Raw genomic sequence first — 23039 nt, 5'->3', positions numbered from 1 at the left:
AAATACTATTTTTAGCTGGCTGGATACTAGAATTCACCCACTGTGCAATGGCTGGAATTGTGCTAGATAACGATGATACAAATCTAGGATAAAAATAAAGATGAGATGGATAAATGTAGTCCTATGAAGTATGTCCACACAATATGGCAACACTGAATTACAAGGAATATGTGATACAAACATTGTGTGATTATAGAATGCAACAGTAGCTCAGGGTGAATGCCTGCTGCACAACTGTGATTTGCTTCCTGGACAGTAATTCCCATTGAGTTATGACATACCAGCACACCTTGTTGTTCAGATGGTACTTTATAGATGGCAGTAATGGGTATCCCTTTACACACTTATCAGAGAACATTATTGTTGTTAATACACCTTATTTCAAGCGTATGTGCTGAATGAATGTCCTGGCATGTACAGTCGCTCAAAAGAATAATGAGCACATGGTATTGTAGAAGTTTCTTGCAGGTGCACTTTTCTCAGAAACAACTGACCCCATAGATATAATGTTTGTTGTGGGTTTCCATAGGGCTTATATCTGCATGAATTATATTTTGATAATAAGCAGCATTGGATCTGATATAATATTAAATGTGAGGAACATACAATAACATGCACTCATTTTTACAATTTCCTTTTTTGAGAGAAGGACTATGTATCATGATTTTTGGTGAGAGTTGTGTCTTAGAATTTTTTTTTAATAAGTTGCTTTGTGTTTCACCGACACAGGTCTTAGGGCAACAATGGGATATGAAAGGGCTAAGAGTGGAAAAGAAGCGGCCATGGCCTTAATTTAGGTACAGCCTTGGCATTTGCATGGTGTGAAAATAGGAAACCACATAAAACTATCTTCAGGGCTGCTGACAATGGAGTTTGAACCCACTATCTCCCGAATGCAAGCTCGCAGCTGCGCGCCCCTAACCACATGGCCAACTCGCTCGGTGTTATAGGAAGAGTTGCATCATGTCTGTACACAGAGCATTCCTGGAATACATAGTACCAAGTGAATCGGCAGCGGGGTTCAGCTCACTTAGTCGTCAGCTTACATTCAGGAGATAGTGGGCTCAAATCCCACAGTCAGCAGCCCTGAATATGTATTTGTTGTGGTGTCTGTTCAAACTCCAGGTGATACAGATGTTGATTCCCGTAGAGAATCTGAAATATTTGTTCTGAATGAGTAAATTTATAATACCAATATAAATGGTCCGTTATTGGACATTATAAATTTTCCAGCTAACTCATTCCTGGTTGCCAGCGTTTTGCCCCCATGTGCTTGGCTGGGCTCATCAGTTGGTACCTAGCACACCTACCAAGATGCATTGGCTAGTGCATACTGTGGAGGCCACTGCGTAGGCTAATTGGAGCCACCGGCAGTGCCAATGCACTATGAGAGACTTTGTCTCATTACCAAAAATTGATGCCTGCTCGGCAATCAAATGATATAGATGTTGATGGAATTGATGTAAATGGTATTATAAATTTACTAATTTGGAACAAATATTTCAGATTCCCTACGGGAATCAACATCTATATCATTTGATGGCCGAGCAGGCATCAATTTTTGGTAATGAGACAAAGTCTCTCATAGTGCATTGGCACTGCCGGTGGCTCCAATTAGCCTATGCAGTGGCCTCCACTGTATGCACTAGCCATGCGTCTTGGTAGGTGTGCTAGGTACCAACTGATGAGCCCAGCCTAGCACACAGGGGTGAAACGCTGGCAACCAGGAATGAGTTAGCTGGAAAATTTATAATGTCCAATAACGGACCATTTATATTGGTATTACAAACTCCAGGTGCCCCACAGAATCCTTCTTGAACATCCCATGCTGAGCCAGAGTGTAATGGAACTTCCAGTGAGCAAGCAACCGGTCTACCTCACAGTTGAAGCAGATATATAAGGACAGCTGCAAGCCAAGGAGACCAGACTACCACTATGTAGTGAACCCAGACGGTGTGAACATGGAGTGATCGAATGGGTACTGTGGGATTACAGGGACAGATTGATTAGGCTCATATTTGTTCTACCAATATCCAATAAAAGTTATACAGTCTAAAAAAAAATTATTTCATTTGGACAAAATAATCTGTGGTTTCTCGTTTTCACACCAGGTAAATGCCTGGGGCTGTACCTTAATCAAGATCACAGTTGCTTCCTTCCCAGTCCTAGCCTATTCCTATCCCATCATTGCTATAAGACATGTCTGTGTTGGTGCAACATAGAACAAACAGTAAAAATAATTTTTGAGAAATAAATAAATAGTATCCAGGTCATCAGAATTCTTTAAAATGAATTACAGACTTTGTCAAACGAGATATTTGCCACCTCCCTCTCCCCAAAATACTGCAGGCTGCCATGACATGTACCCAGTTATGTACAGGAAGACTGTATATTCAAGAAAGTTCACAATAATCCCAGCAGCATTCAAGTGATAGACATCTTGCAGCAAGGGACATTCATGATTTACCATACATCACGTCCTGTAAGACATCATCTCCATGTGTCACAGCTACTGCTGGAAGACCATCCCTGCAGAGTGGAGGACTGCAAGCAAGTGCTGGAAGTGGATGATGACCATCCTCATTTCACCAAAAGGATATTGTGGACTGATAAGCTTATGTTCCCAAGAAAAGGATTACTGAACACAGGCAATGAACATCACTGGGCTCCAGAATATCCTAACATTGTTTGCATCAAATGTGCCATATGCAATGGCCCATCAGTATTTAATTAGAAAACATAAATAAATATGTCTCTGGTTCTTACTACTCCCTGAAAAAATATGTTTCTGATCATCTAATATATTTTTGAGAGATACAGTGTGATCAGAAAAATGCTTTACTCTAGTGTGGTGTTTTTATATTGGGTAAGCATGAGTTGAGGTCAGTAGTGAGATACCATACAATAGTAACACAAGTAGTTTTAAGAAGTCCTTACATTTTTGGCACCTTTATAGGAAATTATTCATCACTTGCTGTAGTTCATACTGACGAATCCCAGCAATGTTCTGACAAATATTATGTTTCAGTTCTTTTATGGTGTTTGGGTTTGTCTCATACATGACATTTTTAATTTATCCCAGAGATAATAATCACAGGCGGATAAATTGGGACACAATTACCTACTAATACTCCCTTCTGAGGAAACACTTTGTGAATTTCTCTCATGGAATTATTCACAGTGTAAGCAGTGGTTGAGTACTATTGAAAAATAATGCAAAATCCTGTTCCTTGTCAGTTATTTCTCTGAAAAGGGAGGTTAGTATAGTATTCACATAAGTAACAGAATCAACCGTATTATCAAAAACAATTGGTCCTATGATTCTTTCACCATACACAGATTTTTGTATCATGTGGTGGCACTTCATGTACAAAGTTAGGTTTAACAGCACTCCAGTAACAAATGTTTTGTATACACACATAACCACACAGGTGGAACCAGACCTCATCAGAGAAAATATTAAATGTGGGTCTATTTGTCTATTAAATTGAAATAATAAATAAGGTAGTTCAACCTATTCAATAAAAATAAATAAGAAATGTAGTGTTAATTATAAGCGGAAGCAGTACCGGTTTCGACCCCAATCTGGGTCATCGTCAGCCGAATAAAAGACAAAAAACAATGCATAGGTAAGAAAGAAATTAAAGAACGAGTCCCCACAAAAACAGTTGAAGAGGCAATATAAAAAAATGGGGATAGGCACTGTAAAATCCAGAAGAAGTAGAAAGTAAGTCACTTAAAGGAAGCAAGGCGCGATCTTCTGAAGAGCAGCATAGCACACGCAAAGTTCGGCACTGTCTCAAAATATTTACGAGAAGCGGAGAACAGTTAAGTGAGCCAGCTTGCATGCACTATCAGGCGCGAAGTCTATTGTATACATTTTTCAGGCTCCAATCACAAAATATGCACCTGTATACAGGGTCCCTTGGTTGAAGAGCATGAACCAGTTATTTAAGTGTCATAATTTGGAAACCTTTTCCAGAGACCCATATGAAATTCGCCCTTGTGCAAAACAACAAAGAACTATTTCTGTTTCATGATCTGCTAATTCCAATCTGTAATTCATCAACCATTCTTTTATCTGCTGTATCAGCTGGTTTAGTTTAAGCTGAACCATCTCCAAATTATGGCTACTATCAGAGCAGCAACATCATCAGCAAAGCCCACAAGTCTCGCATCTTCTGGCATCTTCAGCCAAAATAATCCATCATAAATAATGTTCCAAAGATTTGGACCAAGAATTGACCCTTGCGCTACACCAGCTGTGAGCCGTTTTATTCTCTGACCATCTTCCGTATCATATACTAAAGAGTGATCTTTCAAATAGTCTCTCAATATGTACATAAGATACACTTGCAACTAAAAAGTTTCTTGGAGTGCTTCCAAAATATCACTCCATCTTGCCGAAATGAATGCATTTTTTACAACTAAGGTCACAAGAAGCGTCACTCTTCTAGAATAATGATTGCCCAATTGTGCTCTTTCTGCTATGTTCACTACTTCCTTGACTGCATCAATCGTTGAGTGACCCTTGTAAAATCCATGTTCACAATCAGACAGATCCCCAGCTAAATGAACTGCTAAAAATATTCTGGGTTGTAGAAGCTTCTTTAGCTGTTTCCCAGAAGTATCCAACATAAATAACGGTCTATAAGCCCAGTTTTACCTTTACTGATCAAAACCAGTTGGACTATTTTCCAGCAAATACAAAAAGCATTTTCAAGCAGTGATTGTACCTTCTCAGCAGCAGATCAGGGTAGAATTCAGCTATCACTTTTAGTACTTCTGTTGGAATACCACTTGATCCAGGAGCCTTCTTGTTTCTAAAAGAGTTAATAGCTGTCATCAGTTCTTTGGATGTAAAGAGTGGGATTTTTCTGGATCATTTCCTCCATCATCATCAATCCTCTCTGAATTATCAGGAAATAAATTATCCACTATTTCTTTGATGGTTTGTGATTCCATGATCAGACTGGAGGGTGCTTCTAATTTCTTCATGACTGTCTTATAACCGATCATCCACTTCCTTAAACAATTCCCACCACTTATTAATTTTATTCCTTTTAATTGCATCTTGATGTTCTTTCTTCATAGACTTATATTCTGCTAAAAGTGAGTTATCTTCTCATACTCTCAGTGCCCTTCATCTAAGCTGCAGATATTGTCTTCTCAGCTCAGCAATTTCTTCAGTCCACCAGTATTCTGGACACTTATTGTGTCACCATTTATGCCTAGTCATGGATGCATCACATGCCTGCTGAAGGAGCCCCATAGTGAGTTCAACACATTTGCTAGCTGCTATTTTTCCTTTGTGACCACGACATTTATTTGCAGTACTCTGTGTTCCATTCCATAAAATATCAAGGTACTTATCTTCGTCCATACAGGCTGTGCTCCACCTGACTGGCTTCTATGACATGATCCTTAATTGCTGAGTGTCTTGACACACACGAAAAACAATATATTGATGGTCACTTCCTGTATAATTTTCAACCTCTTGCCATGCAGTAATTCTGGATACAACGTCATCTGTCACAAAAGTCACATCAGGAATAATAATAATAATAATAATAATAATAATAATAATAATAATAATAATAATAATAATAATAATAATAATAATAATAATAATAATAATAATAATAATAATAATAATAATAATAATAATAATAATAATAATAATAATAATAATAATAATAATAATAATAATAATAATAATAATTCGAGAGCTGAAACATCGCGTCATCATCAGGCTGTTTGGAGAGCTGATATAAACTATACACCTCTCAATCTGTCATCACTGGAAATGCCTGTTTCTACTCCACCTACAAAGGAGATGAATATGGCTACGTGGAATCGAAAACCTGTTCACGGGAAATACCCCCACGAACTGGATCAGCCTCACATCAACAAACCTGCGTCGCACACTTGGCTGACCTACTCTGGTCTTTTTCCAGAAACAGAAGGATTTGTTCTGGCCATCCAAGATCAAGTAATTGCTACATGGAACTACTGCAGATTCATCACAAATGATCCAACAGTTGCCACAGACAACTGCCGCCACTGTTCCAGAACTACAGAGAGCATATAACACATCATCTCTGGCTGCCCACACTTGGCCAACACTGATTATAAGCACTGACATGATCAGGTAGCTAAAATCATTCACCTGAAACTTTCTGTAAAATGTGGATTTCTTCAGTCATCAACTGCATATTGGAAATATACACCTCCACCCATTCTCGAAGACTCTTCATACAACCCGTTCTGGAAAAGTTAGCTGAGAATGATCATTGTAAGCCCTTTATCCTTCCATAACCATGCTCTGCTACCAATGTTACAGTAGTTCGAGACTACGCGTACACAATAACAAATTTTAAAAATAATAAATATAATAAAATTAAATGTTAATAAAATGTGAATGAGGAAATAGTAAATAATATAGACACTTCATAATATGACTAAGGAAATAGAAAATGACGCAGTGGCAGTGAATTCACATAAAAATAAACGTGACGAATACCATCGATACACAATATTAAATCAAATACAGGGAACACTTACAGGCCTAAAAATGACAACTAAGAGAAGAGAGTGGAAGGAGCTGGAAGCCCTACGAGGTCTATGGGAATGTATGGCGTTATGGGGGAGAAAAGACTTACAAGAAACACCCTCTAGCTCAACTATATTAAAAATAACAAATGAAAAATTACCAAAACAAAGTTAAATCCCAAAGCAGGTGATAATTAACGCTTTTGACAAACTGATACAATTACGAATCGAAAAACACAAATGAATGGATTGTTGAATTTAAAAAAAAAAGGTGAAAGACATGAAATTACCATTAGCGGGAATCTAGGGCAATCTCGGACACGTTAAATTTAAAAATGACATTAAGGAAGGAAATACCGAAAAACCAAATTAATTAAATTAAATTAAACGAAACCAGAAAACATTGAGAATAACATTGAAATAACACTTACCCAATAAAACTGGGGTTCCCGAGGGAAGCCCTCGAGCACACGCACTCGCTAGGGCAGTCGGATGTAAAAGACGCCAAGCTCACGCATGATTTTTCCAAAGCCAGCCGGAAGTCCGGAAATGGCCTGATCACAACCGACCAATGGGAAACAATTTTCACTAGATTCCCTCTATTTTCACCAATAGGAAATCTCGTTATTCTAGCGAATGAAATTGCATGACCATATATGGTCATATTAAGATAGTTAGCAACTTCTCGAGATTTCCTATTGCGACACCTATTTCAACAGCAATAACCGCGCGTGTGGTATAGGCTGTTTCGAATTAAAGTACCTTTACATTTCCACTTCAAGTTAAAACGTCCAAGTGTCTTTTTACATGTTTGCAGACATTAATTAAATTACCAATTACAGAAAATTTACATACAACAAAAAGCACTTCACAACAATTCTCATATCTCGCAGTGTTCATTTACAGTTCCATATTATCTTGATGTTTCCCTAAAAAAAATATTATTACAATTTCAAAAATATTCCAGCATCTCACCACATATTACAGAATATTTAAGCCTTAACAGAAACTATATATATATATACATATATAAAACTAACTTATATATATATATTTTTACAACTGGCTTAACGTCGCACTGACACAGATAGGTCTTATAGCGATGATGGGATGGGAAAGGACTAGGAGTGGGAAGAAAGCGGCCGTGGCCTTAATTAAGGCACAGCTCCAGCCTTTGCTTGGTGTGAGAATGGGAAACAACAGAAAACCATCTTCAGGACTGCCGACAGTGGGGCTCAAACCCACTATCTCCCGGATGCAAGCTCACAGCTATGTGCCCCTAACCACATGGCCAACTCGTCTGGTACTGTATATATTTGAGACGAGACATATGTATGGTTGACCCAACATAGAAGTAATAAATTCATAATGCACCTGACCCCTACTCTTCAATGAAATAATATTATTTGAAAACAATTGTGTATCTTTGTCAGTGAATGCATAAAAGCTTTATCAAGCTCTTCAATATCAACATATAATTTTCTCTATGATCGAGGTATGTTTACTGGGTTCCATGATTTATGGACAAGATAAAGCACCTCTTTAAGATTTAGTATGACTCAACCATTGACATTTCTTTGGTAAGTAAGAAGCCTAGCAGTTTCTGTTTATATGTTCTTTGATGGCAAACCTTAGGACGGCAAGAAATCTTGAACCCACGGAATGAACTTAGGTCTTGTCTGTGACTGTGAATTAATTTATAATGAAATATTGAAAATACTGTGTACCATCCCAGTTTTTGTTGTTATAATAATCTAATGGTTAATCCATATTATCAAATGTCTTTGCATTTTGTGGTAATTTTTGTAGTGTATAGAACTAAAAAATCACAATACCCATTGCCTTTTACTACCATGTTCTATTTTTCAGGAAGCCAGATGCCAGAATATTAATGATGTGAATGAAATTAAATGAAAATCCGCAGCCTGTTTCCAGTCCTCTGGGGCAATGATTAATTATTGACTTATGAAATGCAATTATATTGGAGAGTGTTTCTGGAATGTAATATGACAGGGAAAACTGGAGTACCTGCAGAAAAACCTGTCCTGCCTCTGCTTTGTTCAGCACAAATCTCACATGGAGTGACTGGAATTTGAACCATGGAACCCAGCAGTGAGAGGCCAGCACGCTGCCGCCTCAGCCACGGAGGCTCTTTACGATGCTAGTACTAGAAAAAAATACCTCGCTCCTAGGTTTCAGTCCTGACTTCTAGATTTAAAAAACATTTGTCACAGCCTGTGGTAACAAACTTTTCAAGGTATACTCAAAATTAGTTTTGGCAGACTGAAGAACTGAAGAGTTATAAAATAACTGAGTTGAAACTGAAAAGAAATGGCTTTAGATATTACAAAATATAAATTGTACAGAAGTAGTATTGAAACATTTGAAATGTATAACATTATTTTAATCAAGTCAAACAACACATCCAAATAAAGTAACATAAAGAAGGACTTTTACTGATTAAATCAAATTTATTTTTATAAACATGTCTAATCTAAAATTTATTTACCCTAACATAAAAAGATTTACTTAATTTACTTAATATACTTAGCTTCTCAATTAGTATACAATCTAAATATGTACTGTCATTTTATTTCATTCAACTTGGTGTCTATTTCACCTCCAATACTCGCAATGTACTAAGCCTATGTTATATCACAATTATCGGTCTTCATTTTTCCAATACTAAAAATACTGTAATTTCAAACTTTTTGTTCTTAGTTTTGATGACTAACATCAGATATATGTATATATTTTTATATTACTAGGAGAAAATGATGGATAAAATTGATACTGAGAGACTGATACAAGTAGTTGCTGTTATTTGGAACATGAAAATCAATGAATATGGGGAGAGGCAGAAGAAGCAGCAGACATGGCAGGAGATAACTAATTTCTTTGCGGCAGAGATAGCTACTATCCCTTACATGTCCGCCTCCATAGCTTAACGGTTAGCACTATTAGCTGCCATCCTCGGAGGTCTGGGTTCGATTCCTGATACTGCCAGAAATTTAAAAATGGCAGGAGGGCTGGTATGTAGCTAAATTGATACCTTGGGGTGACACGAGTTTACTTACTTCACCCCTTACGTCTCGTTTCATCATAGGGTGTCGGGGATGGGGTGAGATGAAATTATTTTTATGGCCGGATGCCCTTGCTGATGCAACCTTGGTTGAGGAACTAACGACAGTGAAATGGATGGTGAATGAAATTGGGTAAGGAGGTGGAAGGAATCTGCTGTGGCCTATGAATAGGAACTGTCCCAGCATTTACCTGGAAGTGAAAATGGGAAACAATAGAAAACCATTCTCTGGACAGCCAACCGAGGGTTTCCAAATCACTCGTCTTCCGAATGCAGAACTTGGCTCCATAACCGTAGCATATTAACGAGACAGCCACTCCGCCAGGTAGAGATAGCTACTAAGGAAGGAAAAAATGGCATAGATTTGTATTTTTAATTATGTTTAGAATAATAACATTTCAGATTTGTTTTATTACTTTACTTTCAGTACAGTATAAAGCACTGTTTTAACAATATCTCAGTGTATAGCTTCATTTTGCGAAAGCAGTGGTGCAACGTTCACAAAATAATCAGCAAATTTATCCCTGCTGATAGGGCTGTATCATTACCAATTTCTGGAAACTGACACAGCATTAAATTATATAGGTCATCTCTTCGCCCTCTTGTTGCCGCACCAAGTCATGGAGCATACTGGCAGCTTTGAGTGCATTTTCTGCTAGATCCATACTATTATTTAGGGGCCTCTGAAATATTCTCTACAAACTGACTATTATCTCAAAGCACCAATCAATGTATCTTCAAGCACTTGTTAATCTGTAGTGTTTTTTTTCTTTCTTTTCCTTTAGATCAGATTTTCACCGGCATATTTTCATACGAGGCAAAGGATTTATTGCCAACATTAATATAGGGATAATGACTGAGGAATTTGTTATGGCTGAGGCTTGGGGGATGTTTGCAGGATCCATTCTGCAATTTCTCACAAATGAGGGGAGTTCTTGAAAATTCCTTTGTCACTGCATTTATCATAAGTACTGTACCAAAGTATAAATAAAGAAACCAATAGTTTGCATCACACAAGGAAATCAGTACAATTGAAAAATAACCTTTGTACTTACGAAGAATCAAGCCTCTGTGTGGAGGCTATATCGTCCTGATGTTTTTTTATCCAGGGCACCTATACAGTGCGGGAAACTGGCAAACTCTTCAAATGTTACGGTTAATTTTTATCCATCTTCTTTCTTTAAAAGCAGGAGTTTCTGAGGAGGCTAAGCATTTCTGCATTGTCTGGCAAACTTCCTTCACTATTTGATACCATAAGACTTCTAAGTGAAATTGAATCTATCAAAACCAGTAGCATTGAAAATCAGCAGACATAATACAGGATGCAACATAAAAATATCGGACCACCAAGTTGAAGCAGTACACCAGTTCAGATATTTAGTAAGTGTAATGGCTAGTAATAATAGAGCTGAGAGAAATAACAAACAGAGTAATCAAAGGCTCTAACTTTTACAGTATCGTTAGACACCTAATATGGGATATGAAGATCCCACAAAGAACAAACATGATCTTGTACAAGTCATATTTCATTCCCATCCTTACATATTCTCTGGAAACCTGCACACTAACATCAAAAGATTGTAGTAGGATTCAAGCCTGTGAAATGAAATTTCTTAGAACTGCCCTCCAAAAGAGATGACTTGATCACGTGAAAAATAATGAGATCTGATCTAACCTAGGTCTAAATGAATCGATGGAGGAAAGACTTAGGTCATCTAGACTTAAATGGTTTGGGTATGTTAAATGAACGAATAGCACAAGGTTACCATGTGCTTATTTGGAAAAGAGAATAACAGGTAGAAGACCAGCTGGAAAACCAAGAAGAAGATGGATGGACCAACTGAGGGAAGACGTGGAGAGAAGAGGATGGAATTGGGAATCTGTCATGAACAACAATTTTTTTTTTGAATAGGCAACTTTGGAAGACACCCATTTTCAAACACCCTACCTTGCTCGCTGGAAGGGCAAACTGACGATGATGATGATGATGATGATGAAGACTTCTCAACAAGAAACACAAATGCAAATCAGGTAATGAACAACCACTGGCCATATATCTGAAAGTAGAATGAATAATTCTCATTGCTCCCATAAACTATAATTATGTGCTTTTATATTGGTAAAAGCTGCTTGGGATGTTCCTCTTATCAGCTATCTCCAATTGCTTCTGCAACAGTCAACTAGTAGTCTACAAGACAAAGTCTGGCTCGTCACTGCTTCTTCCCTGGAGCATGGCTCCAAGCATCACCTTCACCTTCTCTTGGTCTTGGTCTCCACCTATCCGATGAGTGTTTCCGTATTGCTGTGGTTGTACATTTGAGAACAGCTTGCGGTGCCTATATTGATTGAAGTGACCTGCATAGCCTTTCCTGTGTGAAAAGTAAAGGTAGACACATCTGTCACTCCACTATCACTTCTACACAAAAGCCAACTGGCTGCTGCCGTTCAGATGGTAAAAAGCCACATGGAATGGACTCTTGTGCCATAGAAAAGGGGTGAGATGAAATTATATCCCTTCTGTGAGATTTTACCTGTACCAACACATTAACCCAGTCCAATCCTCCCCCTCCATCAATGAGTGCTGGAGGTGCAGTTGCGAGTAGGGAAAATGTTAAAAGAAAAAATACAGTGATTTGATGGACAAATTCTTTTTCATACCACTAGCCATTGAATCTACTGGTACCTGGGGCAATGATGACCTCAATTTTATCAAAGAGGTTGGCTAATGGATTGCTTGAATCCCGGTGATATCTGATCAACAATGTCTCCGCATCAGTGCAGCTTTACAGCGAGGGGATGTCACATCTATTCTCGGGATGCTGCCACATGGGAAAGAGTTGGATGAAATTTTTCTTCTTTAAGACATGATTTTAAATGTTATAGAAATTGTATTTCTTTGTCATAACCTGTATTTAGTGATTAAACAAATTTCCTATAATTGTTATTTAGAAAAAATAAGCCAAGCTGACATCAATCGGCTAGAATTTTGCTGAGGTTTTGAAATTTGAATATTACATTCTATACATTCTACAAAATTTCTTAGGTATATATTTCTTTGTATATTTATTTCATTGCCAGTTATTTTCTGCTAGACAGTCAACTAAATGTTGTTAAAAAAGAACATGTATCAATTTACTAATTTTTATTTTCAGGAAATGCATTGCAGGCTAGATAGGAAAACCTGAGAGACCAATATGTAAAAGATGTGGAGTCAGTGAAGTCAGGGAACTCCGACAGTTGGGGGCAAATGAAAACTCTATACATGTCACAAAGCTGATGGCTTTCCTGAAAAATTTTCTTGAATACTATATAATTACATGACAAGTTTACTTGTTTCTAATAATAAAGGACAGGGGGTGAGATTAAACCACTAATGATGACAGAAGCTACCACTTTATTCCAGCCTGGACTATCACCTTCATCTGTGGAGTAGTAGTTTTGAAGAAAGAGGAGATTAGATCCAGTTGAATCACAAATAATAACCGCTGCTTTAAAAGCAAACAGAATGGCCAAATGGATGGAAGAAAATAAACATGACCACAATGATCTCCATTTTATGCTCTGTTTTCCCCTACCCATGAGAAGTGTTCTTCAAATACTTAAAATTTGCAGTTAGAATGAAGTTGATACGAGTGCTTATAAAAAAATATATTTCACTATGTGTTTCACAACATGCACAAGAGATATACAGTCAAACAAATTAACAACCTCAGTTCTCTAAACCATATTTGTTACAGCCTTAGCCCCCATTTCTCTCAGTACCAGCCTCAGCTCTGTTAACTCCAAACTTAGTTCTCTCGAACCAGTTCTCCCAACACCTATTGCTGTTCTCTCTATCATAACCTTAGTCCTCATACCATAACTACAAAATTAGATGCCATTCACTTCACCGCAATTTACCGACGCAAACAACCAATCACAACATTTTGCCTGCACCATGACAAGAATCAATGCTATTCATCCATGTTGACTGTGTATCATCCTATATATAAATTATACAAATCGGGATGAATCAAAGAGTACCCTTTCTTGATTTTTAATGTATTCTAAGTTTGCTTTACGTCCCACCGACACAGATATGTCTTACGGCGACGATGGGATAGGAAAGGCCTAGGAATTGGAAGGAAGCGGTCGTGGCCTTAATTAAGGTACAGCCCCAGCATTTGCAAGGTGTGAAAATGGGAAACCATGGAAAACCATCTTCAGGGCTGCCGACAGTGGGGCTCAAACCCACTATCTCCTGATTACTGGATACTGGCCGCACTTAAGCGACTGCAGCTATCGAGCTCGGTAGACATGATACTGTATTGGCTTTTGGGCTTATGCCATGTCAAGAAAATAAGGTGAAATTTTTTACATTTCTCGTGGTCAGTCGAGATTTCTTCTGAAGACACAGAGCACAGTTTTCTGCAAAACGTAAAGAATTTCACCTTATTTTCTTGACACGGCATAAGCCTAAAAGCCATACAGTACTATGTCTACAAGTATGGGCCGTGAAAGCATCAATGACAATATTCTAAGTGTGTTCTTGATTTATTTTTCAGTTTTTGTATTTAAAAAGTCAGTAACTGAATATCAATGCTTTAGAATAAATAAATAATGAAGCCTAGGCCTACTTCTTACCTTATAATAATGACAAGTTTTTCTTTGATGGAATGCTGTCTCTCATCTTGATGTTTTCTTTAGTTAATTCATGTTGTATAGTGCCAAGATGGAGGTGGTGGTTGTGGTCATTTCTGTTTTAAGAGGAAATACAACTGGACAACCATCCTCTATTAACACTAATCATAGGGATAAAATAAGAGGTCTGACACTTCGAAAACTGAAGATATCGGCAAAAGGAAGGGAAGAGTGATGAAAGGTGTGCAAGTGAAAGATTCCGTAAGCCTCAAAAACCTAATCTTGTTGGAATCAGAGAAGAACAAGAGTTGATCAAAGAAGGTTTGATAGGAAGATGAAGATGAGAAGCCTGAAACAAGTACGTGGAAGCAAGCCAGACTCAGCTAGGGGAACATTGGTCGCCAACCCACGGTTCCAAGTTGAAAGCCCCTGGTTCCCGTTTTAGTTGCCTCTTACAACAGGCAGGGGATACTGTGGATGTTATTCTGCTCCCCCCACCCACAGGGGTACAGTGCCTAGAGCTCATTAAAATACACTTGGGACATTCTTATAAAATCAAAGAATTTTGCTCCATCCCATTTCAAATGGGACCACAGTGCCTAAAACTAAAAACCTTTGTTAGTACGTTCAGAAATGGTTGGATATATATAGAAATGCCTATTTCTTTCCTTTCTCACCTTCAATAAAATAAACCACGGTAGCATCACATGTTCATCAATAAGGTACAGGGCGAGTCCCGCAAGGAGGTGATGGCGGTGAAGTACAATTGGACAATCATCTTCTATTAACACTAATCAGAGGGAAAAAGTGGAAGGAGTCCAACACTTTGAATCATTCTCTATTAAGAATAATAATTGGAGGGAAAAGTTGAAGGGGCCCAATACTTTTGAAAAATGAAGGTACCGGCCAAAGAAAGACAAGGACCGTGAAGTGCGTGAAAATGAAAGACTCTCTAGGCTTCGACACCTAATACCGTTGGGGTCAGAAAAGAACAAGAGTTGACCAAGGGAGGTTAGACAGGATAGATGAAAGTGAGGAGCCTAGCACAACTAGGTGGAAGCAATGTCAGGACTCAGCTAGGGATGTTGACCCATGATTTAGTTATAGGGTTTTAAAGTTTTATTCTTGCTGAGGTTATTGCAAACCCACACTCCCAAGAGTCTCTCAAGGGTTGCTGTCCTTCTTGCATGCTGTGTGTTGGTAAACAAAAGTACGGTCACAGTCACAATACTCCCGTATGCCAATGGCATATGCTGGGATCAAGATATGGGCTACCACTAGACTTAGGTTACCTCTTTTCGATGGTTGGTTTAGTGAACGTCAACTCTGTCAAGCTTTAAACATTTTGAGCTGCAGCCAATAGCCAAAATAGAAGCCTGCTGTGTTGCCAAGGCTGCTTCACAACCTACTGCCCTGCCCACTGCTAATGTCAATACTCAACACCTGATCAGTGGACCTGGCAGCTTAGGCTTTAGCAAATTAAAGTCCGGTTTTATGGCTAAATGAATAGGATGCTTGCCTTTGGTCTGATGGCTGCATTTCAATTCTCAAAAATAACCCCCTTTTACTCTTGAAACCCCATGGCTTGGGGAGTGTGTATTTATGACAATTTTGTCAATCATTTCATCCTCATTATGTCACCAACAAGACTTTCCAGAGGTTATTATCATTATATTAAAAAATTTCGAATTTTACAGCTTTACCAGCGGTCGTACCCATTGTTTACTGGCTTATTAGCTTCCTCGGGAGATCAGTGTTGGTGTCTGATCCATGATCACGGGTTCGATTCAACCAACAAAAGAGAACACTTAAGCCTGAAAGATAGCATTTCATTTCAGCAGATCTACCTATAAAAAGAAAACTATATTACTCCTATAACAGCAGCCCTGCAGTGTCTTCCTACAAGTATGTAGAAGTAAACAAGAGTGAAACATCAGCGCTCTGTTATCTATATAATTAAGTCAGAAATATGAGATGAGGATGTATATATGATGAGGAACGCTTGGTTGTTCGTTAGCAGTGGCGATCTGACGGACCAAAGCCTAGCACACCTATCCCCCCAGTCCCTGCACCTATCGGACATTCAGCAGCAAGCTGAGCGAGGTGAGTTGAGTGGAGCCAGCCTGAGCTGGAATGTCAATTGCCAGCAGGGTGAGGTACTGTCCTCCGCCCCACTTGTATCCCCAACCAAATGTCTCATGCTCTAGGACACTGTCCTTGGGACAGTTGAGGTGGGATCCCTCACCGAGTCTGAGGGAAAACCAACCCTCGAGGGTAAACAGATTAAAATAAATAAATAAATAAATAAAATAAATAAATAAATAAATAAATAAATAAATAAATAAATAAATAAATAAATAAATAAATAAATAAATAAATAAATCCGTCTGTGGAGGCTTACCTTACCATATCCCAGGCAATTGGTGGCAAATAAAAAAGAAGTACTTGCATGGGATTTGAACCTGCGAGCACCGTCCACTATCACAACTCCCACCGTGCCTCTGCCAAATGAGCTATTGTGTGGCTTACCACGCAGCGCCAAGATTCAAGTAAATACAATACCTGTTCCTGGTCTGTGTGTGCACCTCCTGTTATAAGGTACATATTCTTTGTATCTGTGCTCGCTTTACGGGTTTATTTGGGGTACTCACGATGAATTAATAATGGCACTCATGATTTCTGCTGGTTTTTAGCCCATAATCACACATCTCATTATATTATCACAGTTTAGAGACAGGGACCGATTTATTTCAGAATTATAATACATGTGACAGAATGCATAAAACTAAATCACAAGGGGCTGGTAAACCACCCAATATATATATGCCCAGTTAGAGTCTCATTTATGGTGCCCCCAGGTAACTCACAGCTGGAAAGAAATAAAACGAATGACTTCTAGTTGGTTATATAGCTGACTTACAAGAGGTTAAAATAATATTGCCAGAATTATAAAACTGAGAACCCTCCAGGTTACAGTAATATAGTGTGGAAATGAAGATGTATGAAACACTAATAAGAGTTACATTGTTATTACTGTTCCTTGATATTTAATATAACATCTAATATTTCTATAAATTACTTGTTAAGTTTTCCACAAACAGTGGATGTAACACCACCACAGATGACAATGATGATGAACTATAACTGCTGCAGTTAAGTTCAAATGTGAAGACATGTTGTAGACAATCGAATATTAAATGCGTTCAGAGTCCATTTTGCAAATGTGGCTAATGATAGGGTTGTGCAGCTTCACTTTATAGTGCATGGTGACATCTGATTTACAATTTTGGTATATGAAGACACGTGTCATATTATGCAAAATATAGACTGTCAGTTGCCATAACTCTTCTCTTTTTAGTGTGAGTATAACTAGGAAAGTCATAAAACTACTAGCTCTTTGAGTTATTAGGTAAGGTGCTTACTGTTTTGGCATATTTGATGGCCAGTGGTTAATATTTCAGTAATCTACAGGTCCATTTCTCGATTTGGTAGAACTGAAACAAAGATTTCTCATTAAAATTAGTGGAAGTCACATGGAGCATGAATTTAGTGATAATTACTGAATGAGTTGGCAGCCCGAACATGGAATCTGTGAAATGGCAGTGAGAAAACAAGCCTTCTGTGCAGGCAATGTCATAGATGGCTGTTTTGTTAAGAAGGATACCATACTTTCCAGTTAAATGTTCAAGCTCAGTTAAAGCTTTTCAGTGAAAAATGGAATGGAGTATGGCTTTTAGTGCCGGGAGTGTCCGAGGACATGTTCGGCTTGCCAGGTACAGGTCTTTTGATTTGACGCCCGTAGGCGATCCGTGTGTCGTGATGAGGAAGAAATGATGATGATGACGACACATACACCCAGCCCCCGTGCCAGCAAAATTAACCACTGCTGGTTAAAATTCCCGACATTGCTGGGAGTTGAACCCAGGACCTCTTTGACCAAAGGCCAACATGCTAACCATTTAGTCATGGAGCTGAGCAGCTTTTCAGTTCGTTGAGCATACAAATTCAATATAAATATTACACTAGAACATACCTGTAAGAAAACATTATACGAGGGGAGTACTATATTGTTTTACACTTTATTTTTTGTACGTGCGCGTATGGTTCACATTTCACTTTTGAACATGGTGATGTGTAACTAGTGTCTTATTCCACCGTTTGGTAACAGCACACGCACAGGGGCCAACGAATGCACTCGCCATGGCCATTTCATAACAACACTGTAAGCGTAGGAGCAGACAACATGGAAAGCAACCGTCAGGGACAGCGCTATACGACTTGGTTCTTATGGAAATAAGGCGTGACCACTGCAGAAATTCATCGGCGCTCGGTGGCAGTCTGTGGAGAACATGCGCCATCATGGAAAACAGTTTACAACTGGGTAGAAGGTTGGAAAACAGGGCACATATCAGTGGACAAGGGAACCAGTCCTGGAAGGAATGTGACAGTGTCAACACTAGCTAACATTTCCCGAGTCGAACAGGCCATCTAAGGAAACAAATGCATCACATTTATAGAATGAAGGAAGCCACGGAAATTAGCCGAAACACCCTGGAGTGGATCATGCACGGCCACTTACAGTTGGGGAAGGTGTCATCCACGTGGGTGCTAGACTCTTGTCTGCAGACAAAAAGCAGAGGCATGTGGACGTGTGCAGAGAAACTGCAACGCCATGATAAACATCCAGACTTCATGGCTTCATGCCCGGCCCGACACTAGCTGAGTGACCACCAGTGCCATTGATCAAATGGGATTCATGGAGCTGCCACACCCACCATACTCTCCGACTTGGCAGCAAGTGATTAGCATCTGTTCGGGAACATGAAGAAACCTCTGCGCGGTCGCTGTTTTGCAGATTTTACAGAACTAGACACAGCTGTCAAGGAATGGCTATACAGCACTCTGAAAGAATGGTTTCAGGTAGGTCTGAAGAGACTGATGCATCGATGGCAAAAGTGCATACAGTTACAAGGAGATTATGTTGAGATGGTGGACGTAACAACTGATGTGTAATGTACTTCATTTGGGTAGAAAAAATAAAGTGTAAAACAACATAGTACGCCCTTCGTATAAGGAATAAAATACCTACATAGTATTAAACAAAGAATAACATGTCTTGTTCTTAAAAGAACATCATCAGATTCTATCAATTCACACTCAATATTTGGAAATATTTACGTTTATTTCTGTCTAAGCACCTAGGATTTTGAAATTTGGAACTTATTTTAATGAAGACCTGCTTTGTCACCATGCCTGCATACAATGCGAGGCATTTAAAAATTTGTTACGCTTTCACTGGCTTGTATCCAAATCGACTGTCAGTCCACTGATTCTCGAATTATGTCACACCCCTACCCTGGTTAGGTCAATGACACGCTGCACTTCCCCTTCAGGTGCTTTACTTGTAGTGTTCCCTTAGTATTATAATTGTTGTTGCTATCATTATTATTTCTTGTATTACAATTCTTTAAAACTAAGCAAGAGTTCTTAATGAGCATTTAAAGGTTTGCCTGTTATACTGGTAATTTTATTATGATTACCGTACTTTTTTTTAAAAATTAGAGAGTTCTTGTAAGACATGATTTTATTGATAAATGATAATATAAAAGATTGTTTCGAGTGCTGAAGATGGTGCGTAAATTCAGAGAATTTACTACAGATAAGAATGTCCTAACCCACATTCCAGACCTTTAAGTCAGATATTAACTCCTGCGGGATTCATTAAGCGCTAATGCAAAACGTATGAATGTTATTAATATGTTAATTAAGTAGGGCGAATAGGGAGAATTTAAAAAAGTATGATAATTGGAAAAAAGATAACACCAACATAATTGATCATACATTTTTAAAAATCCCCCCCCCCCTATTTGCCCTACTTAATTAACATATGAACAGCGTTCATATGATTTGCATTAGTACTTAATGTATCCCACAACAGTTAATATCCGACTTAAAGGTCTGGAATGTGGTTTAGGATATTCTTACCTGTAGTAAATTCTCTGAATTAATGCACCAACTTTACCATTTGAGAAAAAAAGTAATAATAATAAAATCACCAGTATAATAGGCAGACCATTAAATGCATATATTTTTAAAAAGAATTGTAATAATAATAATAATAATAATAATAATAATAATAATAATAATAATAATAATAATAATAATAATAATAATAATAATAATAATAATAATAATAATAATAATACGGTAATAATAATAATAATAATAATAATAATAATAATAATAATAATAATAATAATAATAATAATAATAATAATAATAATAATAATAATAATAATAATAATAATAATAATGTGCCATTTCACTGTATGCAATGGAGTTTATCCGGAGCAAAAATGGTGACTATGCCGTAAGTACGCCAGAAGTAAAACGTCAACATGTGCATAAATGATAAGAGAATGATACTTTCGTCAGGTAAACGAAGGGAAGAAATTATAGAAGGCGGTGAGAAAAAACGACATCGGAATATTGTTAAAATTTATTATTGAGAAAAAATCGATTTCACTAGACATACCAGCAGAGCAATACGGTACACGAAGCATTTGGAAGAAGGCTGATTGAGAAGAGAGAAATATAGAGCTGAAGATAAATAATAGTAAACATCTTCGCAAATAGTACAAGTCATCGGTGATACAGAATTTATAACATTTCAAGATATGAAACTGCACGATCTAATTGGCAGAGTACCTCAGTGCTACGCCACGAGATACCGGCAAGAAGTCGTATATAACGAAAGGAATTCAATATCAAGAAGTCGCGGAATACCGGTAATAACAACTGTCGCGCAAGAAATAGAAAGATTATATTACGGTTAAATTGAAGCCTTACTAGACATTGAAAGACTCTAAAACATCATAAGATATCATAATAAGATGCAGTACTTACAGATTACTAATAGATCATAGTAGGCTTTGTTTCCAGAAGATGACGAAAATGACCATGTTGATCTGCTTTTCTATTGAAACCGACTACGTCATGTGCTAGACGTGCAGAGGCGGAGGCTACCTAGATGATGGTAACACGATCGACAAGTCCAGCCCATTAAGACCGGAGATGAGCGAAGACCTTCCCTAACATTCCTGAGAGGCTAATACGATGCCGTGAACCCGAACACCGCATGTCCTAGCCAGCTGGACATGTGACAGCAGCAACAAGAGCAGGAGGAAAATATAAGTCTTGACTAAGAATATTCTTCTAGTAAGTAGTTCAGATAATATTTATTTGGAAAGTGCCATTTTATATTTACATTCTTTACTTGAAATATTTATATAAAAGTGCTATTTTAAGTGTCCTATACGAGTGATGTTACGTGAATAGTCAACTGAATTCACAGTGTCGGAGGTTATTAGGTAATCACCTAACATGAAAGACTAGTCCATTGATATAGGGAGTGACTAACCAGTGATAACTTGATTTCTGCGTTCGTAATGTTGCCAATGCTGAATGAAAGGAGGTTAATTCATGTAATTGCAATATAATGCGATATTGTGGTTAGCATCAGGTTTATATTAGGGCATGTACTATTAAGCTGAGGTGAAATGAGATCGTAGATAGGTTATTATTACGTCATAGGAAGACATAATAAGATAATTAATGGAATTTGAAGAAAGTTTGAGAACAAAATAGAATATTTTGATGGATGATTACAGAGCCATCTGCAGTTAAAGCCGGAAGGTACGTTTGGCAACGCTGTATCTATCTGTCAAGCGGAGGCCGAGAGAAAAGGAGGCGTGTCCGATTTTGAATGACTTCACCCTTATTCACTACATTTAGACCAACACGATGACTATGATGAATGCACACTCTTCGTAAAATGGTACTAAGAAACACACACATCAGTAAATGCATCCACTGAAGTTAGAAATACACATTTTACATGAATAAAAACAAAACACTTTAACACCACTAACCCACCTCTGAAGTCCAAAGCAAAGTCAAGTCAAAAAGCATGATAGCACAACATTTCAAGAAACATACCCCAGGGGGTGAATCTTCGGATAAATCCCTCGTCGTGAACCCGTGTGGGGATTTACCTGTTACCTCCATCGGGCGCGTCCCATTTGGAATTGGAGAAGCTCGCTGGCTCTGCCGCCAGCAGAGTCAGAGGGTACCGGTAGTAGGGAAATATAAAATACCACCGTGAAAAGAACTGGTCCCTTGCCAGGGTTACGGCGAAGACTGGTAAATGACCAGAAGCCAGAAAACATCTTGAGGCAACCTCTAGGGCTAACAACCCTAGTTGTAAAAGGATGGGTACCCGCCGTGAAGTTGAAAATAGGGATCACCTGTTTCATTACTCTGCAGGAGACCTAAAGAAGTGTCACGGCTTATCCTTCTGGATATTGTCCTTAGTTGTATACCCAGAAATGAGTACTTGTTGTGTGTGTCTGCAGAACAGTGGCATACGAAGACTACCGGGATTTAATGAGCAACTCAACTAATAACAGTAATAGCATTTCGGTTATTTTATTTTTAAATAGAAGAATGACTTAGAGAGTTATCTTCGTGATATTTGAAAAGAACAGTACTCACAAGCTCAATTATTGTGGAGCGATAACAGCTTCCTCCACTTAGTGTTTTTATCCTCATTGCTGACATAACTCGTTTTCTTCATCTGCTTTTAGTACTTATTTAACACGACATTGGAAAATGTAGACAATAAACAATCTATCGTACCATTATTGTCACGCCCAGAATGACGGCGTTCAAACCAGAACTGTTGATTGTCATCTTTTCCTAAAGCAGCTCAGGACAGAGAGAACAG

At 38.1% G+C, this 23039-nt stretch overlaps 1 protein-coding gene across 1 annotated transcript in view; it reads right to left on the bottom strand.

The window, feature by feature from the left end:
* LOC136875921 (uncharacterized) overlaps positions 1-17688 on the bottom strand; it is a 163537-nt gene extending 145849 nt beyond the window's left edge. The window contains exon 1 of the mRNA XM_068228255.1: positions 17677-17688. Coding sequence (XP_068084356.1) covers positions 17677-17687 — 11 coding nt within the window. The 5' untranslated portion in view covers position 17688. The remainder of the gene's footprint in view (positions 1-17676) is intronic.
* Between the last annotated feature and the right edge of the window lie 5351 nt (positions 17689-23039).

This window comes from Anabrus simplex, chromosome 6, assembly GCF_040414725.1.
Source record: "Anabrus simplex isolate iqAnaSimp1 chromosome 6, ASM4041472v1, whole genome shotgun sequence".
Taxonomy (NCBI): Eukaryota; Metazoa; Arthropoda; class Insecta; order Orthoptera; family Tettigoniidae; genus Anabrus; species Anabrus simplex.
This window is presented reverse-complemented; position numbering and strand designations above follow the sequence as displayed.